Genomic DNA, 25216 nt, shown 5'->3' with positions numbered 1-25216 from the left:
TTAACAGATTACATTTTTACTTTTATTTTCTTATTTAGTTTAGTGATAGTTGAAGAGCTGGTGCAAATGATGAAGGCAAATATGTAAAAAACCTGGGAGGATTGTTATAGTTCTCCATTCTGAATACATATATGTGGTTTACAAATTCTGTTAATTCTCTGGACTTTCATGGTCTGTGACATGAAATAATATTATATTTGATATTAGGCATAGTAATGCCAAGTTCAAGACAAATCCAAAAGTTTTCTTTCAGTGGAAACTACAATAACAAGTCACTACTCTCGAATCACTGTCTTCTATTTGCAAGTCATTGAGCTAGATATTGTAAGAAATAGTAAGATGTTGGATCACATTTGGATATTCTCTCTCAATTTTTGTAATTGTTCTGTTGTGGTCTTTTTTTTCTTTTTGTTTTTAGGTTTTTGCAAGGCAAATGGGGTTAAGTGGCTTGCTCAAGGCCTCACAGCTAGGTAATTATTAAGTGTCTGAGGCCAGATTTGAACTCAGGTACTCCTGACTTCAGGGCCGATGCTCTATCCACTGTACCCCCTAGCCACCCCCATGTGTACAATGTTAATTGACTCCTTAATTCTATCTCTCATCTCTCTCTCTCTTAGACTCTAGTTCTTTGTATTTAGCAATCTGTTCCATAACTCTCCTTAGACATCCACAGATATTTCAAATTCATTATGTCCAAAACTGCAAACTCACCTTCCTTTTAAGTTCCTTAGTTATGTTTCTATTGATATTACTCCCATTCTTTGACATCAGTATTTGCAACTAAACACTATTATTGATTTTTCATCCTCATTGGCTCCCTAACCCCATTATATGTCTTTTCAATACATTGTGAATCTGTTCTGTTTCTTTTATCCAAACCACTGTTCCTTTAGTTCAGACCCCAATTAACACTTAAACTATTTCAATAACTTTCTCATTTATCTCACTGTATCCTCCCTCACAATTCAGCCATCACATAGTTGCCAAGTCAGTATTTGAAAAACACAGGTCTGACTACCACCTTAACAGTCAGCTTAAAAAAGTGAATCTTGGGATTAGAATATTTTTGAATTTTATTATATTTGGCCAGTGAGGAAATTGTTACCTGACAATAAATGTTAGCCATATCATACTATGTAGACTATCATTTAAATGACAAGTGGAAATACTTTTACCCAAGTGACTTAAGAGTTGGTAGTTTTCCAAAATTTAAGTTTTTTTAGAGTCTTTACAATGAATGCATTTTTCTTCTATAGATGAACTTCTCAAGCAAAATTAAAGCTATTCTCCTTTTCAATCTATTAAGATCTGTTTCATTAATAGTAGAGGTTGAATTTTAAACAATATATTCATTTTAATGCAGATGCCACAAAATTAATTTACGCTATTCTCATAGTTGGTATTAAATTAATTTCATATAGCCATAGGCCTATAAATTAATTTTCCTGTGTTTTTCATTTTCCTTCTTATGTCATCTTGATACCCTGAAAAGTAATATAAACAAACTAATATTTTATGTGCTGATGGTGAGGTTATTTTTGTTTGTTCTAAGTCTTTCTTTTTCTAGAGATATCTGTTAAGATTCATATAGTACTGTACTTTAATCAGTGTGTCATATTTACAACTTGTGATTTGCTCACATCTAAATATATTCATGCCATATAGAAGTCAAATGCAAAAATTATGTAAATGTAACATTAAGCCTAATGTACTTCAACACAGCATCAGAAAATGTTAGGAAAGACTCTTCAAAGTAGTTTTAACATACCAATCTTGAATGTTCTGTGTGTATATATATATATATATATATATATATATATGCCTATAATTTAAAACAATGTTCTAAACACTAACTTTCAGATTTCTATTTCTAACATTAACATTTACATTAATTTTGTTTTCTTTTATGAAAAGAAAGCTGTTGTAGCTTGTTACATGCAGGCTATCCTCACTTTACACATATTTACATACCACAAGTTTATATTTATATTTAATACCCTTGGGAGAAATCATTTGCATATGTCATATTCTACTATTCATTTTTTGGTATTGTTTGGTTGCTTCAGTTGTGTCTGACTCATGTCTGACTTTGTACGATTTTCTTGGCAAAGATATGAAGTGGTTTGCTATATCCTTCTGTAGCTTATTTCACAGATGAACTGAGTTAGATATAGTTAAGAGACTTGCCCAGGGCCACAGAGATGGTAAGTATCTGAGGCCAGATTTGAACTTTCCTGGGCTCAGAGAACCATACAAAGATAAAGTATAGAATTCATGTACAGTATGGTAGGAGTACTAACATATATAAAAATATATGTATATGCATATATATATATACATACATATATATATATATATAAATTCACATATGACATAAGAAGGGGATACCAGTTGCCATAAAATCATAGAAAGAAACTGCCAACTAGAAGTATGAGTGCCATAACAAAAAACATGAAAAACATAGAATTTATATTAGGCCTTTAAAGAGAAGTATGATGTCAATGGGTAGAACAGGGAATGATGTGAACAAAGGTATAGTGATAGTGAACAGTTTTATTTGACTAGACTATAGAATAAGTGAGTAGAGTAGTGGATTTTCAATCATGATGTCATCTCAGTGTCCTTACTTTCACTTACCCTATCTAATAATTCCCAAATTTGTCATTTTTGTTTTCATATTTTTTGAATATATTTCCTTCTCTTCATTTCCACAGTCACTATCCTAGTTCAATTCCCTCTTCAGCTCTTACTATTTCAGTAGTCTCCTATTTTTATCTTCCTACTCCATCCCATCCTCTAAATGACTACCAATGTGATTTAAATAAATCACTTCAGGAATAAAATGTAAATTCTGACCATGTCATTCCACCATATCTCTACCCTTCCCCCACCCTCAATTATAGGGGCTTTTTATTATATCTTTTATTGAATATAAACTTTTTTATTTTATATTTAAAGTTCTTTGAAGTTTGATCCCTTCTTGCTTTTCTGCTCTTATTCCATATTCCTTTCCTATGCTCTCTGTAGTAATAGCTATCCTGGCCTACTTGCTGTTCCCCATGTGCAACACTCCATTTCTTTTCTTGCCTTTCCTTAGTACTGACTCTCTCCATGAATGGAATGCTTTCTCACCTTGCCTCTTTCTCCTAGAGTTCTTGGTTTCCTTTAGGACTCAGTTCAAACTTTATCTAATCTTAAAGGTCCTTTCTGCCCCCCCCCAGCTATTAGTATCTTCCCTTCTAAAGTTGTCTTGTATTTGATGCAAACATACACATACATTCACAATAGCTTGTGATATAAAGGGACTATCTATCTATCTATCTATCTATCTATCTATCTATCTACCTACATACCTATCTATCTATAGTTATTTATAAAAGGCAAAAATACTAGGAATTTAATGGAAGTAGAAAAGATTAAGAAGAGGTATCACAAATACACAAAAGAACCATACATCATCTTTAATGATTATGATATAGTTAATGATCTAGAACAAGACATCTTGGAGAATGAAGTCAACTGGGCCTAAGGAACAACAATAAGACTAATAGAGATGATGGAATTCCAACTGATTTATTTAAAACCTTAAAAGATGATGCTGTTAAAATGCTGCACTCAATATGCTAGCAAATTTGAAAAATACATCAATGGTTACTGGATTGAAAAAGATCAATTTACATCCCAGGCCTAAAGAAAGACAGTCCCAAGGAATATTCAAATTACTGAAAAATTGTACTCATTCCATACTCCTACAAAGTCTTGTTTAAATTCTGCAAACCAGGCTTCAGCAATATGTGACCTGAGAATTAATATTTGAGCAAACTGGTTTTTTAAGAGGCAGAGAAACTAGAAACCAAATTGCCAACATTTGCTGCATTGTAGAGGAAGCAAGGGAATTCCAGAAAAAATATCTTTTTTTTTTTTGCTTCATTGACTATAGTAAAGACTTTGTGTAAATCACAGCAAAATATGGCAAGTCCTCAAAGAGATGGGAGTACTAGATAATTTTACTTGTCCCTGAAGAATCTGTATGTGGGCCAAGTAATAACATTTAGAACTGAATAAGATACAACTGATTGGCTTAATATTAGAAAAGGAGTACAAGACTGCATGTTGTCACCTTGTTTATTCAATCAGAATACATCATGTGAAATGCTAGGATGGGTGAATCAAAATCTGGATTTCAGGTTGTGAGGAGAAATATCAACAATCTCAGATAACTAGATAAAAGCACTTTGAAAAAAGTGAAGAGGAATTGAGAAGCCACTTGATGATGGTGAAAGAGGAGAATTTAAAAGTTGGCTCAAAGCTAACATCAAAAAAACTAAGGTCTTGGCAACTCATAAACTTCCTGGCAAATAGAAGAAGAAATAGAAACAATGTCAGATTTTGTATTCTTGGGTTCAAAGATCATTGCAGATGGCAATTGCAGTTGTGAAATTAAAAGATCCTTACTCCTTGGAAGGAAAGTTATGACAATTTAAGGCAGAATACTAAAAAGAGATATCATCTTTCTGATAAAGGTCTGTCAAAACTTTGGTTTTTTTTCTAGGAATATTAAATAACTGTGACTGTTGGATTGTAGGGAAAACTGAGGGCCACGTAATTGATTCTTTCAAGTTGTAGTGCTAGAGAAGACTTGAGAATTCCTTGGACACCAAGGAGATCCAGTCAGTTAACACTTAAAGAAATTAACTCAGGCTGTTCACTGGAAGATCACATCTAGAAACTGAAGCTTAAATATTTTGGCCACATAATTGAGAAGACAGGACTCAATGCAAAAGACCCTGATGTTGGAAAAGATTGAAGGCAAAAGAAAAGGGGAAAGATGATGATGAGGTGACTAGATAGTATCAAGGAAACAACATGAAAAAGTGAGAGCTGATTTCAGTTCATAAATCTTTGGAAGCGGCATAGCCAGTTTTAATTTTAAAGGGTCCTCAATTACACTTGTTTCTGGGTCTCAAAATCTGCTGTCTAAAGCAGAGCTGTCTGACCTTTTTAGTTCTGAGCCACATTACCCAACAAAACCTTGTCAAGAACTGTATATAAAAATTTAATATTTATTTGACTATGAGTATTGCATTTATTATTGTATCATTACTATTGTATTTATGATTATATAGGAATATTGTGTCATAAAAATTTATTGATACAGCAACCTATTAACCAGCTGAAAAATAATCTGACAGATTTTGTGTAGAAGTTATTGAAACGTTATAACAAATTATGACCAATTCTTTTGTCTTTGAATATCAATCAATCAATCAACAAGCACAGGGCAATTGTTTTAATGGTCTCTGAAATAGGAAGGTTTGAGGAGAGAGTGCAACTAGCAAAGTTCAGTGAAATCAGTATTTTAAAGAGCAACTTATAGTAGTTGCAACCTTTATCATTTTTGGTTAATAATCAAATTAATTTGATTCCTAATATTCATAGCAAGGAGATTGTTAGCTTACTCATAAATTATTCTTTTTTTAGAATCAAATAAGCCATACAGTTTTTTCTTTAACAAATTCTGTCTTGAAAAGCAAATAAAATTTTTTGCTTTCATTACAGGCCACTAGTGGTCTTTAATAAATGAAACTTAAGAGAGTTTGCCAATCTTTATGTGATCATTAGTTAAACTAGTGAAGTCCCTCTTTGTGTACTTAAGAGAGCTTAATATCGGCTCATGGTTAAATCTAAGGTAATTGGTCTCAGGTTCCCTTTTGACCTTCTCTCCCTTGCACGGTTTAATGCTTTTGAGGAAATACTCTTTCAGAGTGCAACAGATATAATCTTATCTTCATCTGGAACCAGAGCTCCTTATAAAATTACAGATAAAAATGAACAAAAGTTTAAATAGAGCAAGAAACCCATGAGGGAAATGAGTTGTTCAGGTAGAAGTGAAGCAGAGGAAAGCCTGGAGAGGTGATAACATATCCAAGTAAATAGCAAATTCTTTGAAAATATATGAGGCATTCAGTCAGACAAAATTTCACTTGCTCCTGATTATAGCAGTACCTTTCCATGCCATCCACTTTCTTCTGTTGTGTATTCACTTTGGGTCCCTCTCTTCTCTGAAAAGGGCAAAAGTTCCTGGGATTCCCTTGTCCTATACAGTTTTGAGTTTCCATGATCCTTCATTCTTCCACCTAGGAACGACTACATTTAATCACTTTCCCCTCCTTCCCCTCTATATCTTATTAATAAATGATTGCTCTTGCCTTTACTTCTGGAATTACATTCATCATTAGATATTATTTATATTTATATAATCTATATATGTGTCTGTCTGCTTTCTGTCTGTCTGTCTATCTATATTTTACTTTGAAGCTTCAGCTGTGTTATTTTGCATATTGCATATATTTATATCTTTCTTTTTTATAACCACTTTCAAGTCTTTTGAAACAATGGCTCTATTCCTAGGAAAATTTTGTTGAAAGTAATTGTTTTAAGCCTGTAAGCCCAGAGAGAATGTTGGTATTCACATAATATCAGTTAACATTTATAACCTTTTCTTTGTAAACCAAACTCTGATAGGTATTGTGAGACACAGAAGGCATTTGAATTTCACCTTGAGTTTATAATTTTGTAAAGAGAAATCAACATGGTTTTCTATAAGGAATTGATGTTAATCTTAATTCTCCCTTAGATATTTGTAGGAGATAGGGATTATACCTATGATTCTATTGCAGATAAGGAAATTCCCTACTGTACTAATGCAGATCAGTACCTTCTCTACAATTTATAACATTATAGAGTTGACTAGAGCACTGAGAGGTTAAGTGAATTGTCCAGAGTCATATAACCAGTTTGTATTAGAAGGACTTGAACCCACATTTTCCTTACTTTCAAGGTGGATTTTTTATTTACTATGCCATGCTGCCTCTAATATGGCTCAGTTATTTTGTTTGCAGTTAATTCCTAAAACTACAGATAGACTCATGATGAAATATAAGTATACAATATATAGACTAGAGTCTTCTTTTTTTCCCTCCCTATTGGATCTAGGGTATATGACATATATCATATAACATATATCACATATCAGCCTAAGTATTATCCTGAGATCCTTTCATTGAGCCAATATTTGCTATTTCCGTGTCTTCTGATCCATATACATACTACACATACACACACACACACACATATATATATGCATACATATATATATATATATATATATATACACATACACACACATATGTGTACATTGAAGAATAAGAGTAGTAAAGACTTGGTTTCTGTCCTCAAGGAATTTATAGTCTAGTTGGAGAATCACTTCAAATGCTTGAATATTTGAATAAATTGAAGCTCTGCAGGATTAAGAGCAAAATACTGATCAAGTGATAGATCGATAGTAACTACAAGCATTTTTTAGTGTTTCCTAATTTACAAAGTACTTCTCTCCCAGTGAATCTGCAAATATCATTTTCATCTATATCAGATAAAGAAATTGAGGTGTAATGAAGTTGTTACTTGCTCAAGATCATATAATTAGTGAATGACTGAGGCAGTACTTGATCCATCTTTTTTGACATCTAATCTAGTGCTTTCTTCCTTTACCCCAGTGTGTTACTTCTCCTTCAGTGTCAGATCCTACCACTTCATCCAGTGAATTGAAATTACCATGACCACTATTCTTAATCTCTGGGGAATATTTGATTTCCTAGCTATCTTGGCCTTATTCTTGATGTAGATATTCCATTTTCCCATTATTTCATCTAATGCAGAGTTGAGTTTTTTAAAGGAACTATTCCTAGGAAACTAAAAACAAGAATTACAAAAAAAATCTTATCAGATATAGAATTTTTAATCCGGAATCCTTACCTGTCTCTTGAAATCTTTATTTCTCTTTAAGGCTTAATTTAAATGCCACTTCCTAAATGATGTCCTCCCAGATCCTGCTAGTTTTAAGTGCACTTTGTCCCCATCCCTTACCTTAACCAATTGCTTTGTCTGTATTGACTTGAATATATGTTCTATTGATAAAATGTAAGCTTCTCAAGAGCAAGAGCTATTTTACTTTGCCTTTATTTTCTTACTTTCTAGCACCAGTCCTGGTACTTAATAGATGAATTATTTTTGTTGTTGTTAAAGAAGTACCATTTGGGATTTTCTTGGCAAAGATACTGAAGTGGGTTGCCATTTCCTTCTCCAGTGGATCCATTTTATCAGGCAATCAGAAACTAAGTGACTTGCCATAGCTAGGAAGTATTTAAGACTAGATTTGAACTCATATTTTCCTGACTTCAGGCCCAGTACTCTATCTAGTGAGCCAGCAAATTTCTTTTAATGAATAATAATCAAATTTAATATCATGGAAGGATTTACCTTTCACAGAATCATATCTTTATCTTTCCAGACTAGTAGCTGAACCTAGACTGCCTAGAAACGATATAATTTTGATTGTGACACCAGTATTTTTGAAACCTGTCTGCATCATGTCAACTTGCCTCATTATTTAGTAGTAGACTTTTATCTCTTCTGGATTCAAAACTGGTAACTTTCTACTAAGATTGTGTCAGATTTAATGGCTATACCTCTCAATTCATTTGCAAAGCAATGATTATTTGAGTAAAAAAAAAGATCATGCCTTTGTTGATTTATGTTATTTTTCTCTGATACTTCATGTCTATTCCACTAACTCTCCCCCAGTCATCTCATCCTTCTGTCAAAATACATGCACTATAGGGGCAGCTAGGTAGGTCAGTGGATAGAGCACTGACCCCGAATCAAGAGAACCTGAATTCAGAGCTGGCCTCGAGCAAGTCATTGAACCCTGTTGCCTTAAATAAATAAAATTCAAAATACATGCCTAAACTCCCCCATTGAGAACTTTTTCTCTAGGTTTCCACAGAAAAATATGTCATACATAGAAAACAATGCTTTCATAATAAGTCATCCCTTCACAATAAAGGATCAAATAAGAGAAACATTGAATGGTGGATTGGGAAGGTTAGATGAGCTTAAAGATTTCTATAGACATTATGAAAGCATTGTTTTGAGAAAATTAATTTGTTGATAATAAGAAAGATTGATTGACAGTAAGGAAACATGAGTCCAACTCTTAGCTTTCTAATATAATTGAAACCTGATGTGAGGTGATAGTAATGAGAGTTAAGAAGGAACTTACCATAAAACACATTTCAGTAGAACAAATGGCAGGGTTTGGCATTGGGTAGGCGTTGAGGGGAAGCTTTCTTCTAAGTAAGAATAAAACAACATCGAAGGTTTTCATCTTCATCGTTCTGAAAGAAAGGAAATAATAGGAAAGATGGGGTTGCTGTTTGGGAAGTAATATGTTGAATTTAGTTTTTGTTAATAGAATCAGCACCATTAGTTAATAGAAGAGCTTTTTTTGTAGGGAACTTTCCTACTTTGAGCTACTTTCCTTTATCCTCTTCTCATTCTTCCACTTCTAAAACTGAGAAATGTGGAATCTGTGAAATAAAACATCTCTGCAATTGTGGGAAGATGTCAAAGTTTGTTGAATTATAGCTATATTTAGTTTTTGTTTTTCTATAACTTGACAATTGTCAGATTATTTAGGAGTTTTTGAGACCATCATTTTACTCTTTAAAAATAATTTAGATTGAGTAAAAATACACCTTAATCTATCATTATTATCACCTCATTATAGGTTAAGTTTCTTTCTTTGACAGGTGGGAAATTCTTTGGTCAGAGAGACCCACAAAGGTGAATACTCCTCAGGCTCGCCAGTTTAAACCTTGTATCAAACAGATAAATTTTCCTTCAAATCTCATTCGACTGGAAGTAAATAGCACTCTTCTGGACTATTACACTGAATTAGATGCAGTTGTGCTACATGGGGTGAAGGACAAACCTGTACTTTCACTTAAGACTTCACTCATTGACATGAATGATCTGGATGAAGAGGATTATGAAGAGAAAAATAGTTGTGAAATGGAGGCTCTTAGCAAACAGTTCAACAGTGCTGCTCTCCGGGAATGGACAAACAATGGCTATTTTGATAAACTACCTTATGAGGTAAGCCAAAAATATCTTAATTAAAAATATGAAATGCCTATATGTACAAACAAATTAATGCCATATAAGGTTATTGAAGAAATGCTAACGACTTAAGAGATCATACTTTCTTCAAGTACTCCTTTATATATTTTTATTTAATTTGCTAAAATACAAAGTTCTTTATGATTTACTGAAATAGATTTCAAAAGACATATACTTAGTGAAATATTTTAAACCCTAATGTGAGATATTTTAATTTGAAGTAATTGAACTTTTAAAAAAATCCATTTATGTCTAATTGATTCAGGTTAGCTTTCTTAATTAATCAATAAGCGTTTGTCATTATTAATACATTTTATTCTTAATGTATTGACAGTTATACTGAATTTGTGAAATTTTATTATAGCTAATATAAATTACCCAGCTGACATAGAATCCACAATATTTGAAAACAGAAAAAAAAAGAGACAGGATTAAACAGGAGGCAGGTTAAAAGGGGGGGGGGGCTTTGGGTAATTTCTTCATTTCTCCTTAATGTGCTCCTTAGCTTTAAAGGAGTATTTATTTATTTGTTTGTATATTTTTTGTTTTGTTTTCCCAACTAGATTTCTAACACCCTTAGGATGAGTGGAGTAAGGAAGACTAAGTTAAGGGAGTAGGGAGAGGGAGGAATTACAGGAGAGGAAGAGAAAATGAAAACAGAGATAGAAAGAATTTTTATATTAGGAAGAAATAAGGACTAAGCTGTACAACAAGAACTCCAAAACAGTACTGTGCCATTAGACTTTGTATAATTGCATCCATAGATAGAGTTGGGGAGATGATTTGAAGACTGGAGTGCACAGTCAGATGAATGGACTATTTCTTTGATTCTTAACCTCTCCTTCCAGAATTTAGAAATTTGAAAATTGTATGAATAAGTTTAATGTAGTATGTTGACTTTATATGCCATGGAAAATCTGTGAATCTTATTAATTTGGCTTTTTGACATATCATGTTTCTTAAACATTTTGTACAAATCGAGTATTTTAAATATATTTAAAAAGCATGCTTTCAGAAGTCATTCTGTTGTGAATGCTTTCACTAAGTGAAGTCATTTTTTAAAGCAAATCCTTTAATTTATCTTTTGCATATACTTATGGATTTTTATATATATTGCCATTTTTGTACAAAGCAAGATAACCTGAGTTATTTCTGAATACTGAGTTGCTAATATTTTTCCTCATTGTTTTTTCTCTTAATTTTTTGTTTGATATTTTAGGTTGCATTATTTTGTTAACATACTTCATTGGATATACTGATTATAATTTATTTTCTTCCACATGAAATTATTTTGAGTTGAATCTGAGTTGTCTATGATCATACTTTATCTTTTTAAAAAATTCCCAAATTCTATACTTTATCTGAGAAAAGGTTTCTGCTGTAAATTTTCAAATTCAGATCAATTAATACTGAACTTGATGAATATAGTATTGTTGCTACCATGTTCCATGATTTTCAGAATAGAAATAGAAGATTGGGCTGTCACTGTCTCATCATAAAATAACCTCTAGTCCACAAAATAAGGTTAGTTTTTCATTTGTAGGCAATTCATCCCATTACATGAATGAAAGTAAACAACTACTAAAACATTTAAATCATATCTTCAAATTTACAAAGAGATTTAGAGGCATTATTTCTTTTAATCTTCACAACTAATCTATGAGATAAGTACTACAGTTATGATGATCCGTAGTTTAATGGAAAGGAGCATTATATGACTGGTCCATAATTATACCTTTTCTAAATATCAGAGTCAGTTTTCTAAGACATGGCTCTTGTCTTTGTGGGCATTGTTCTTTTTAACCACACAATGCTGCCTTTCTACAACAGAATAATTCAAAGCATAATAGTTCTCTGATGAGAAAAAAAAAACTGAAAGGGGGAGGTTATATTGAATATATTCTTTTTTTAAAATAAAATTAACTATTTAGGGATTCCTTCTGAACACACCATATCATAGATTCATTGTGGTATCAAATTGTTCTTTATGTTAGGATACCCATGGATAAAGAACAGGATTCTGACAGATACCAAAGTCTTTGTTGGTAATGATTAATGTATGTTTCTATTTAGGCTTGAAACCTATTAACTTTTGTTTACTTATAGATTTAAAAAGTTCTTTACTTATATTTTAATGCCATCATTCCTATATTTACATTTCATTCTACCTTTTCTATTTTTGTTTTAGCTAGTGTTATTTTTTTCAGTAAATATCATGGATTATTGTTCTATATCAAGAATTGAACAATTAAAAAAGTATGTATTGGTAACTCTACCAAAAATTCCTTAGGAAGTCATCTTAATTAATATTTACTGGTGTTATAAGTAATACAGATTATTTAATGTTCAACCTGAAGATGTTTTTAACCCATTCTCTAAAAGCTCAAAAGTATTTACAGTTAAAAAAGATATAAATGTAGTTTAGACAGTATAACTGTCTTTTAGAATAGTATTTAGTATAACTAAATCACATGAAAAAGTGATTGATAAATTTGTTCATAATGGTTTGATGATGCCTTTTGTAAAACTAATTTTGAAATGTTAATACTTTATGCACTTAAATTTATGCATTTTAGTTTTGGTCATTGTAACATTTGGTATTTACTTTTTTTCTTTTTATGTTGCACATGCTTTAAAAGTAATGTAATTTTGACCAAAATGAACAGTCTGGAGAATGTGGATATTTACCATTTTTTTAAATGTTCAAAAAATAAAGACTTTTTGTATTGCATTTTCTTTACTATAAAAGAAAAAATGATAGGTGGGATTTTTTAATCACCCTTCATATTTATCTTTCTTCATTTAAAAACATATCTTTATGTATGTCTGTGTGTGTGTGTTTCCTGATAGTTCAGCCACAATAAGTTGTTGAACTACAAACTGACTAGTGCCTAACATTCAAATATGCTTTACTTTCAGACTATTAAATAAAATAAATGAATAACTTATGGGAAGGAGTTGAATCATCATTCAAAATGGTACTATTCACTCTTGTATCACTTAGAAATGCTAAGTTATATCTTGTTTACCTTGTATTTTAGCAGAACTCCTATTTTAGACACAGAGCCTAAATGCAATTTTGAAGAATAAAAGGAATAGTCAGAAGGAGCTAGAAATACTTTGAGTTTTACAAACTTCTGATGCCATGTTATTGTGTTTTGATGCAAATAGTAGCTTTCTTTTCAATATTTTTTCAGTGTTTAGCTCATTAAAAAATACTGTTTTGATTATAATTTTACAGTTTGACTTTAATAATATTTTTAATTTTTATCTTGATATTCCCATTTTTTATCTTTTATGTAGCTCATCCAGTTGATTTTGAGTCATCTTACACTACCTGACCTATGTAGATTAGCACAAACTTGTAAACTACTCTATCAACATTGCTGTGATCCTCTACAATACACTCATCTCAATTTGCAACCTTATTGGGCAAAGCTGAATGACACGTCTCTGGAATACCTACAGTCTCGTTGCACACTAGTCCAATGGCTGAATTTATCTTGGACCGGAAATAGGGGCTTCATCTCTGTTTCAGGATTTGGCAGGTTAGTGTCTAACATGGAAAGATTCACCAAGGGCTGTGGATAGTTATTATGATTAAGGTTCAAAATACCGTGCAGTGCATTTTTATGAGACTATAATTTGCATAGCAGTAGATTAATTTCTCTTAAAAGTAATGTCTTGGGGCAGCTAGGTGGTACAGTGGCTAGAGCATGAGCCCTGGAGTCAGGGGGATCTGAGTTCAAATCGGACCTCAGACACTTACCTAGCTGTGTGACCTTGGACAGGTCACTTAACCCCATTGCCTTGCAAAAAACTAAAAAAAAGGAACGTAGCATTTTGGTTGAATAACTTAAGAAATCTCAAACTATAATGTTATTTAGTGAAACTATAGCTTTTATGAAAAATAATTTTAAGAAAAAAGTCCTTTTTTTCATTTTTATGTCCATGAAAGTCTTTCTTTAAAGAAAAATCCTTTTCTCATTCTCATATTTTCAGATTATATGAATAACACATTAAAAACTATTTCAAAATCAAATCTACCTCTCTAATGTGATTTGTCAGAAATGGAAAACAATTTATTACTGAACATTTTTAATTAAATCTTAATTACATGTGCAATGCATCACCCAAATTTAGAAGCTCATTTGAACTAATTATGTTGAAAAATGCAATTGCACTCTAAATAGGCGACCACACTTGCAGACCTGCCCAGGTGTTTCTGCTCCCTTCTATTTAGATACTTAGTTTCCTTACTATTAAATGTCACCTGTTAAAAACTGGAAGCTTACACAATTATATATTTATTTAGGAATAGTGTCATTTTATCTTATGTTGTAAATTTGTGGGGGCTTTTAGTTCCTTGTTGATGACAGTTTCATTATATAATAATGCTTAAACTGTTTTTTAACAAAATATCCAAAATATCAGCATTATTGAGAAGTATTTCAAAGACAAAAGAGTAATCCTAGCTATATTTTTAGTTCTGTTATTATATCGGGTAGGCTTTTTTTCTATTGAACTTTAATAAGGTTTTTTAAAAAGTGTATATGAATTCATAAAGGTTGGTACATAAGCAGAACCTAAATGATTATGTGAACTAGATTTTAAATATTTTACAACTATAAGAATATGTATAATATATTTCTATTTCTGCTTTATGAAATTTCAAAAGTTTGTAATAATAATAATGATAATAACTTGATATAGAGATTTAATGTTTGCAAAGCCACTTTATATATATGTTGTCTCATTTAATCTTCACAAACCGTGGAGGTGTAGGTGTTGTTATTGTCCTCATTTTACAGATGAAGAAACTGAAACAAAGAACAGTTAAAATGATTTTCAGAGTCACACAGCTAGTGAGTCTCTGAGCTCCAGGTCCAGTGCTTTGTCCACTTCACTGACAGCCTATATAAGGAATACCTACAGTACAAAAATGACAATTTTAATTTCTGAAGGATATGTGCCTTTTTTATTTGTACAAATTGGAAGCCATTCACTCAGTCTGTTCCTCTTCGTCTTATACTTCTGTCTTCAAGTAAGATCAGAAAGACCTGGAGCTAGTAATAATAACAAGTTACATTTAGAAGTGTGGGGGGGAGGACTTTTTTCTGCCAAGGGCCATTTGGATATTTATAACATCATTTGCAGGCTATATTTAGTCAAACATTTAATTAATTCAGGCCCAAAAAGCTTCTAGATTTATTGAATTTTGAGTCCTGCTTTTGGTTGCCTTGGCAATGCTCTCAGTGGGAAGTTCCCCACACCTGATTTAGGGTGGGAAGAATTAAGACAACCTGAGAATAATGGGGGCTATTGACATTCTGTAACAAGCATAAGATGTTAAGCTTCTTGAGGACAGGGACTTCACATCTCTCATAGCAGCTAACATAGATCCTTCCTATAGAAAGAAGACAGACATTCAATCACAAATACTAACTTAGCCCCACAGTGCCTAACATTGTATTATGTACTAAAGATGAAGAGAGAAGAAAATAAAATAATCCTCAGTCTTTAACACAAATCCTGGTATATATAGTAAATGCTCAACAAATACTTTTCTAAATACAGAATAGTTAAAAGCAATGAATTAGAATGAAGGGTATTTGCAAAAAGGGGGTGGGGATGGGAATCAGGAAAGACTTTAGAAGGTGATGGGGTCTCAATTAGGGTTGTAATTGTATGAATTGAGAAAAGAGAACATGTCGGAGAAGCAGATATGACATTATTTGACCATTTAATTGACTATATGAAGTGAGTTAGAATGAGAAGTTGATAATATTTAAGTTAAAAACTTAGAAGACTGGAAGAATAGTGGTACCTTTAGCAGAAATAAGGAAGCAAAGTTACTTCCCAAAGAGGTGTGGGGTCACATGGAAAGACATTGAATTCTGTCAGACATGATGAGTTTTACATGTCTAAAAGGCACTTAGAGATGGACTGAAATGTAGGGAAATACTGGATATATTGGTTTGTGATTCATTTGTATATAGGTGATGATTAAATCCTTGGAATTGATGAGCTCACCAAAAGAAGTTTAGAGAGAAGAAAGAAGAGACAACAAACAGCATAGCTCACTGGAGAATACCCACAGTTAGGGGCCTTGATATGGGTGCTCATCAAGTAAAGGAAACTAAAAAGGAACAGGATACCCAGGTAGGAGAATAAAGGCTAGTAATGTCATGAAAAGTCAGAGAGGACCTTTCAAATCTCATAGTGTTATAGACATCTCCCTTCAGTGACAGAAATAAACAGTAGATATATGTACTTATTGAACGTATTGTGATGGACTGAGGTCTGTCTCCTCACCAAAGCAGGGAGGAAAAAAGATAGACAAAATGAGGCTAATTACAGAGGCTTATCTGGTTACTGTATCAGAAACAGTTACAAAATGTATGTACACACCCCAAATTCATGTAGATATCGCATTAATTGAGCATTCTGCAAATGTTCATAAGGGTTGGGCTCATTTGTCAGTCCTCCAATTATAGTTGTTTAAACTTTTTAAATTTATATAGCTAAAGCTAGTTCATAAGAAGAAATAGGAAGAAAAAAGAAATTTGTTTTTCTAAATTTTAGATTATTGTTTAATGGTTAGAGTTTTTGCAACATTAAACCTTTATTTTTTAAAACTAGAAATTTAGTTTCTGTTGTCAGTTTCATTCAAGTTAGTCGATTGAGCTTGTTTAAAGAATTACAAAAATACAAAAACGAATGCAGATACTTTATATTTAACTATAATATTTTAGTCAGGAAGCCATTTGATCTTTTAAAAATGTTTTATTGATGCATTTTAAAAAACTTTTCCATCATTCTCTATCCCCCTAGAATAGAATTCTTTCTTATAACAAAGAAATACAAAACATGCTGGAACAATGACCAAAGACATTCAATCTTAATATCATTCCTTTATTCTTCAATGTTTATATCAAGTGAATATTTATTAAAAGAAGGAGGGGAACAATATTTTTTCAAGGGGGGGCATTAAAAGTTTTTCTGACTGATTGCTGTTGGCCCCTTTACTTTGACTACTGAATTGATAGTCATTATGATTTGTAGGCAGCATTCCCAGAATAAACAATAAATATTCATAACTTGATTATTAATGAATAATCTATGAATAAGTATGGTCTATTTATGCTCATTACTGTGAACAAGATTTATTTATAATAATTTAAAGAAAAAAGTAGATTTTTTTTCCAAAGTAGAGATAAGTGTTAAATGATTGGTTTCTAGAGATCCTGGTAATAGACTGATGTAACACCATCTTGTTGTTGATAATTCTTATATAGATACAGTATCTCTTTAGGTTGAAACTATTTTGCATGATTTTTCTAATAAATGTTTAGGAAATTATATCCTTAAAGTATTCAGCAAGTAGATTTAGGTGAAGACTCTGATACTTTGTACCAGTAGAAATCTTTGATCAGAATAGATAACTTTGTCCTTTCTGTATATGCAAATCTGTAAATGAATAACTTAAGATATTGCCTGCATTTATCAGTTTTATGCAACTTATTAAAATCAAATTTATTATAATTTTTGAATTCTTCTCAAGTCTCTAGAAGCTAAATCCTTTTAGATTCTTAGACCCCTGGAGATTTTTATTTCTAGTAAACATAACCATTCTCAACTTCCAAAAGTTGCCCTTTTCTAGTTTTTTTTTTTTTAGGTTTTTTTGCAAGGCAAATGGGGTTAAGTGGCTTGCCCAAGGCCACACAGCTAGGTAATTATTAAGTGTCTGAGACCGGATTTGAACCCAGGTACTCCTGACTCCAAGGCTGGTGCTTTATCCACTACGCCACCTAGCCGCCCCCCGTTTTCTAGTTTTAAACTTTCCCTAAACCAATTGCTGATACTTTTAGTTAAATAGAAGATATTGATTAAGCACTTACTATATACTAGGCATTGTGCTAAGAGCTAGAAATATAAAGAAAGGGGCCTTGATATGGGTCTTTGAACTCACAGAATTCACATTCTACTAGAGAAGATAATATGCAAATAATTCTCTATATACAATATACAGAGTAAATGGAAACTGATCTCAAAGGGAAGACACTAGCAGTGGGAGGGTTGGGGGTAAGACAGGGTAGAGGAGTAGGAAAATTTTCCTGCTGAACAAGGAATTTGAGCTGAATCTTGAAGTCAAGAAGAGCAGGATGAAGATCTGAGGCAAGAGAGCCTTCTGCTTCTTTTACATTGTATCATTTCATTTGTTTTATGGTGTTTCACTATATTTTCCTCAGTCTTTGCTTATAATCTTGTTTTTGCCCAGTCTCAAAAATGCATTTCTTGTTCTTTATGTAGTTTTCAAAAGTCCTACCACTTGTCATAAAACTGCAGAGGTCCCTATTGTCTCAAGGACACGGTACAGACATCTTTGTTTGACTTTTTAAAGTCTTTCATAAATGACCATCAGCAAGACTTTAACCATTCTGTGGTCCTGCCGAACTGACCTGCTGCTTGCTAGTCTTCACATACAACTTTCTATTTTCTTTCTTCATGCTTTTGCAGTAGTTTCCTTCTCCCCTTCCCCCATTCCTAGAATGTATTTTCTCCATACCTCTCACAGTTGGAACTCATTTAGTACTCATTTACCCCTTATAACTGTTAGTGCCTTCTCCTTCACCAAATTTAATTTTAATATGATAGAACCTTAAGCTTATTTTGTATTTGTTTATTTATGTGTACTTTGTGTTTTTCTGAACATTTTTTTGTGTTTGTGCTCTGAGCACTGAGGCTTTCTTGTTTTCTTTCTATTCCTAGGACAGTGCTTGACCCATAGTAGACATTTAATAAATGCTTATTGATTGATAAATAATATAAATAGCTTATTACACATGAACAACTTTACTGTGTTCATTCATCAGTCTATTTTCTGTATCCATGTCTGTGTTAGTTTGTCTCTTTTTCTGGAGGAAAAGTTCTTTCAGATTCTCTTTCTACTATACTATACCTGTCACCAGGGAACACCTGGGTGTTCAAAAATTCTTAGTTCATTTTTAAGCACTAATTTTTAGTAGTGTAAAACTGCACTAAGACTTTGGGATAACTTGAATATAGTTAAGTATTTGATGACTACTTTTTTAATAATTTTTATCCACAATTTCTTTTTATCTGAAGTAAAATAGTATACAGAATAAAATTACAGTTATTTAGAATAGCAATGAATTTAAACTTTTTCAAGATTCATTGCAATATGAATAAGAAACACATAGTTAAGAGTCAGGCCTAAGACTTTTACCTATTGCTCCTACTACTTCTTACTAAATAGGCATGCTCTTAGAATGAGTACCTGATTCTGGCTTGAATAAACAAATATTAAATTGTTCACTCATGAGATATTAGTTATGTCAGGGTGCAAAATATCATTTAGAAAATTATTTCTTTTTCTGTACTATATATTACTTTGAAAAAATTAATTCATCTCATAAGGATAATTTATTTGTACATTATAGACTTGTTTTCTTTATATAGCATGAGACAGTTTTAGATTCTTTATTTGAAGTCTTTTTAAAATATCATCATCATCATCATCATCATTGGTGAATATTTTGTGAGAACCTACAAAGTGCGTCACAGTCACCTGGAGTTATAACAGATATAGTTGGGTGACAGGAAATGGAAAAGCTATAAGTTTACATAAAACTAGCTATTTCAAGATGACAAGCTAACTATAATAAGTTACCTATTTCAAAGATAAGTAGCTTGTTTGTGGTGAAAAAAATAATTGACTAAGATAAAAATACTTATTATATGTGTTATATGAGTGACAATAGAAATCATAATTGGCTCTTGGTAAGTCTTTAGATACTTCTGCCTTCTTGGGAGGTATATGCTTTGGTAAAGGTAATGAAAAGAAATTAATGTAGATTTATATAATGATTCAATTAAGCTGTTGATAGAAAAAGTGTTCAATGGAGAGGGAAGTTAAGCAAAGCTAAATCATCAATTTTAATATATGTTTCTCTTATTTCTTTAAATTACTATGAAACTGTTCTGTTTGTCATTGGATTTCTGATGTTTAATTTGATGTTAGTCTATAAATTCTTTTGTACTATCATTGCAGAGGAAAATATAGTGCCCAGGAATTCTAGACAAAGAAATATAAAACAAATTGCCATGAAGCATAATGGAAATTCTTGAACATTGAACTCTATTGGAGACTTGATTCTAAAAGGACTGACTTACATTAGAGGGTGTCATTTTCCATATATATCCATAAACAAAAGGTTTAGAAAAATAGAATGTTCTATTGTGTGGGTCAAAGGTAGCATTAAGAAAATTCCTTTCCAGGGCAGCTAGGTGGCATAGTGGATAAAGCACCAGCCCTGGAGTCAGGAGTACCTGGGTTCAAATTCGGTGTCAGACATTTAATAATTACCTAGCTGTGTGGCCTTGGGCAAGCCACTTAACCCCGTTTGCCTTGCAAGAACCTAAAAAAAAAGAAAATTCCTTTCCCTAAAAATGTACTAAAAGTATAAACTTTTTATAATCTGCTTCTAACTTGCAAATATGTAAATAATTTGAAAATTCTCACTGTTCCATGGTGTCCATGGTTGGAAGAATAAAGAAGATATAGTTTTTAGGGCTGGAACTGGATAGAAGCGCAGATGCCATCTAAGCCAATTCCCTCTTTTTACAGATGAGGAAACTTGAGATTGAGGGAGGGTTAATGACTTGTCCAATTTCATTCAAATAGTAAGCATCTGGGATGGTATTCAGATAACCCTCTGACTTTGCCATCATGGCACCTTTCACAATATTGCATTGATCTGAACATTCAATGGCCATAGCAATATCACCATCCTATTTGACAAAAGGCCTTGTTACCAACCATAAGTATCAGTCTCTGGTTAACCATCTAATTAGAGAAAAGGTTTATCTGCTGGTCTGATATAAATGGGAAACAAACATTTATTAGTAAAAGCTGTGGAAGAGGGAAAGCTCAGATAGAGAGGCCAGGGACTTCACAGGCAAAGTTCCAGTCATGATAATTGGAAGAATATGTTGCCCAAGAAAAAAAAATTGGTCCAATGGGATGATCAGAAACTTTAAATAAATTTATTTCTTGCTTTTTCATTTTCTTCTCCCTTTATATTTATATCTATATATCCTCCACCCTCAATCTCTACCCTGGAGTCATTCCTGTTAACAAAGAATAAAAAACAGGAAGAAAAGCAGATTGATAATACTAACCAACACATCAGCTAAGTTAGACAAGATGCACCTTTCTAAAGAAGGAAGGGAAGTGTTGGCTTTCCTCTCTTATGGCTAAACTTGGCCATTATAAGTAGAGTTCAATTTTGATTGTTTTTTACTTTATTTTGATAATTTTTTCATTATTTTTTCCTGGTTCTTCTTACTTCATCTGTAATAATTTATGTAAATCTAACTGTCTTTTTCTGACTGTTTTTAATCATTTTTTCTTATGGTATAATAATAGTTCACCTTGTTCACAAGCCACAATTTGTTTAGCCATTTCCATGTCTATGACCTTTGCTTCATCTCTTAATTCCTTGCTACTAGAAGTATTGCTATAAATTTTGGTATAGATAGGACCCTTCTTTTTATCTTTAGACCCCTTAGAATATATGCATAGGTTAAATGATATTTTGGTTTCTTTCTGACCCTTATAATTATCTCATCATTATTCTCTAAAACCGTCAAGATATTCATTTTAGGCTGTTCCCTCTGGGACGTTTCTACCAGTGCCTTGTACAACTTGCCCAAAGAATTCCCCTTTTCCTCAGCTGACCAGAACAATGCCAGTTCTCACATGGAACAAAGAGGACACTGCCCCATAGTAAACTATTCTCTCACTATGTTCCTGATTATGTTGCCTGCCACTAATTTATATTATACCTTCTTGCTTATTATCTTCTTTTCCCTATTTGCCTAAAAATCTCTCTCTCCCAGATACCAGTTTCCCTTAAAAGTTCTAACTAAGGTAGGATGAGTGACCTTTTAAAACATCAGGTTCCCCAAGTCCATACTTAGCAGAAGTTCATCTGTCTCCTTTTATTGGAAAGTCTCTTTTTGTTTATATAAGCATTCATCAATGGAACCTCCTCTACCTCCATCCCATTTTCAGTCCCTCCTTTCCTTTTCCTCCTTAGCCACTCCTCTATAGATTTTTTTCTTCCTAAGACAAGGGCCATATTTTCCTCATTGTTAGTCCTCAGTTTGACCCAGGAACATTACCCTCCCTTCATTCATCCTGTTTTACTGCCTTATTTCATTTGTCCTCCTATTTTAATATAAATACTCAAAAAATATAAATCTATCTGCAGGTACATTGTCACCAGATCCTATCCATAATACCCCATGTGAACTTCTTCATTGTTTTTGACATCTGATTTCTACTTTTACCACAGTATATTTGTATATATCTAGGAAGAAGTCTCTTAGTTCTCTCTACTCTCACTCTGTTGTTGCTATCCTTGACTTCAGCATTTGAAATTCCATTGTTTGGGGAGTTCTTTGTAAAAATGTTTCAAGTGCCTCTTTATAATTAAACATCCATCTTTTTCATTTATAATTCAGTTCAGATTAGCAAGGTAGATCTCTGGGTTCCATTTATCTTTGGGACACATTATTCCATTTCATCCTGTGCTTTCCAATTGATACAGAAGTCTTGTGTTATTCAAATTTTCATTCCTTTGAATTGAATGTCTTTCTCCTGGTCACTTGCAGAATTTGTTTCTGAGTTGAACTATTAAATTTAACCACAGTGTCCCTTAGATTTTGCAGTCTTGGACATTTTTCTGGAAGTGATCTTTGAATTCTTTCAATTGTTATTTCATTTTCTGTGTTTTAAAGTTCCAGGCAAATTCTCTTGCATTATGTTCAGAAGTTCAACAGTTCTCTTGTTTTATGATATTTTGCTTTTTGTTTTGTCATGTTCTTCTGGGACAACTGTGATTTATATATTGCACACATCCTGTCTTTGACGTAAATATATTTTTGCTTGAAAATTGAGTATATTTTCTTTCAATGCTTTGATTTTTGCCTTTCTTCTATATTTTCATTTCTATATAGTTGCATTCCCATTCTATTGTTTTCTCTCTTTTTCTCTATCTTTATCAGATGTGTCATTGTAAATTGAATATTTTCTACTCTGCCCATTAATTTTGCCATATTGGCTATAAATTTTGGTCTAATAATTCTTATTTCTCTTTTAAACCATACAAGAACAAATATGTTGTGATTTGATGTTCTTCTCACATTCCAGAATTCTTTGCCTCATTGTTAGAACATTTTCCTATATTTATTTATTAATAGATGCTTGACCTCATTTACTGTTTCTGGTGGTCATATTTCTTCCTGCTGTTAGAAGTCTTCCCTTTTGATTTATCTCCTTACATTCAAAATCTGAGTATTCTTGACATCTTTGGTAATTTCAATCCTTTTGTTCCCACCATAATTTTCTCCTATTGTTTGCTTTCTGACTCCCTCCCTTCTGATGGTGGTTTTACTGAAGGCTAGATCTCAAATTGTCTCAGCCTCCTCCCATATTGGACAATTCACAGTTCATCAACCTAAGTCTCTATTTCAAGTGAATTTTCAGAGAAGAGAATTGGATCTAGCAAAATGCTGAGTTCCTTCCAATAAGACTTAGTAAAGTATTCCAAAATGCCTCCCTCTTCCATGGTTCTTTCCTGGTGTCCTATCCTGTTCTTTCTGTCCATCAGTTCACTAGCCAGTGACCAGAAGAGAACTGCCATATTGATGTTAAAGCATTGATTTCTGTAGATTGTATCTTCAAAGCTCTGACAGGAAACTGGTATGGGGGATGGAGTTGAGCTCTTTTTCAATCCAGACATGTATCCACTCTCTTTTACTCTGTTTTTCAGCTTACCTGCATAGACATTGTTGGTATGACACTGTCTATCTCTCATGGTCCCAGCAAACTTCTGTAGACTTGAAACCTGGATCTCCATGGCACTGGAAGAAGGAAGGGGGATTGGGGGATGGGCTTGGGTTTCATTGTAAACCTGTGTATTAGGTCTTTGGGCTTCATCAGAAGTCCAAGTATCAGGTCCTTGGGTAGTTTAGTGTAGCTTTGAAACTTTTAGCATGGTGGTAGAGGGAAAGGGGGTGTTGAATAAGCCAAGAGTATGTGTCAGCTCATGAATTTGAAAATTTTAAAACTTCTTTTGTATTCTGGGTGTTTTAGAGAATAGAGATAAAGTTTCTTTATTTTGACTAACAGTTTCTATTTTGAAGGGATTTGAGAGGTAGAGGGGAATCAGAGAAAATATCTAGTCCTCCATCTTGTTGGTCACATGACCTCTAAGTTTTGGTCACTTTCTTAGTATGATTCCTAATTTTTCCCAGAATGGCTGGGTCAATTTACAGCTCCAACAATAATGCATCAGGGTGTCTTTCCATATTGTCTAGTTCCATATTTTTTCATCTTTGTCAATTTTAGGGGGTATTAAGTGAACCCTCAGGAGTCTGTGGTATACACTGATTGGTGATTTGAAGATATTTTTCATGTGCTTGTTTAGTAATATGAAATCTTTTCATTTATTTCTATTCTTTGACCACTTTTTCATTGGAGAATGACCTTAGTTTAAATTATAGTTTTATATATATAATTATGTATATTATATATCATATATAGTAATAGTTTTATATATATATATAACATAATATGGATTTTCATTTTAATTTCACTTGTTCCTAGTTAGTTTATTCCCTATATCTTCAACTTGGGAGCTATGGATTTTTGTTTTAATTTCATTTGTTCCTGGTGAGTTTACTCCCTATATCTTCAATATAGAGCTATGAGATTTTTAACAAAGACTATTTGTTATTTTTATCATACTTGAAAGGAAATGTGGGAAAATGAATAGATAGAGAACTAACCTAGGAGGCAAGGAGACTTGAGTTCAAGTCCAGCCTCTGACACCCACTGGCCGTGTGACCCTAGTTATGTCCCTTCACCTCTCAGTGCCCTAAGCAACTGTCTAAGATCATAATACAGAAAAGATGCTGACCTGTTTTGGCAGAAGGTGTTTGTCACCATAACACTAAAATTTCAAGTTCAGTCCCTGATTTTTTTTTCCTAGATACAAGTAGTCAGCTGAAATAGAAATATTTTGATTATGGATGTTGAGTTCAACTTCATTCATTACTGATTTTTAAATCACATACTTTTTCTCCTGAAGATTTTTTAAAAAGA

The 25216-nt window shown here is 32.6% G+C and overlaps 1 protein-coding gene across 4 annotated transcripts in view; it reads left to right on the top strand.

Annotated features, from left to right (window-relative positions):
- The window catches only part of FBXL4 (F-box and leucine rich repeat protein 4), a 135779-nt gene that overhangs the window by 42673 nt on the left and 67890 nt on the right, over window positions 1-25216 (top strand). For all 4 annotated transcript variants that reach the window (XM_074187215.1, XM_074187218.1, XM_074187216.1 and 1 more), the window contains 2 exons: window positions 9651-9996; window positions 13324-13568. In XM_074187215.1, the coding sequence (XP_074043316.1) occupies window positions 9651-9996; window positions 13324-13568 (591 nt within the window). The remainder of the gene's footprint in view (window positions 1-9650; window positions 9997-13323; window positions 13569-25216) is intronic.

Source organism: Macrotis lagotis, chromosome 5 (genome assembly GCF_037893015.1).
Source record: "Macrotis lagotis isolate mMagLag1 chromosome 5, bilby.v1.9.chrom.fasta, whole genome shotgun sequence".
NCBI classification, from domain to species: Eukaryota; Metazoa; Chordata; class Mammalia; order Peramelemorphia; family Peramelidae; genus Macrotis; species Macrotis lagotis.
This window is presented reverse-complemented; position numbering and strand designations above follow the sequence as displayed.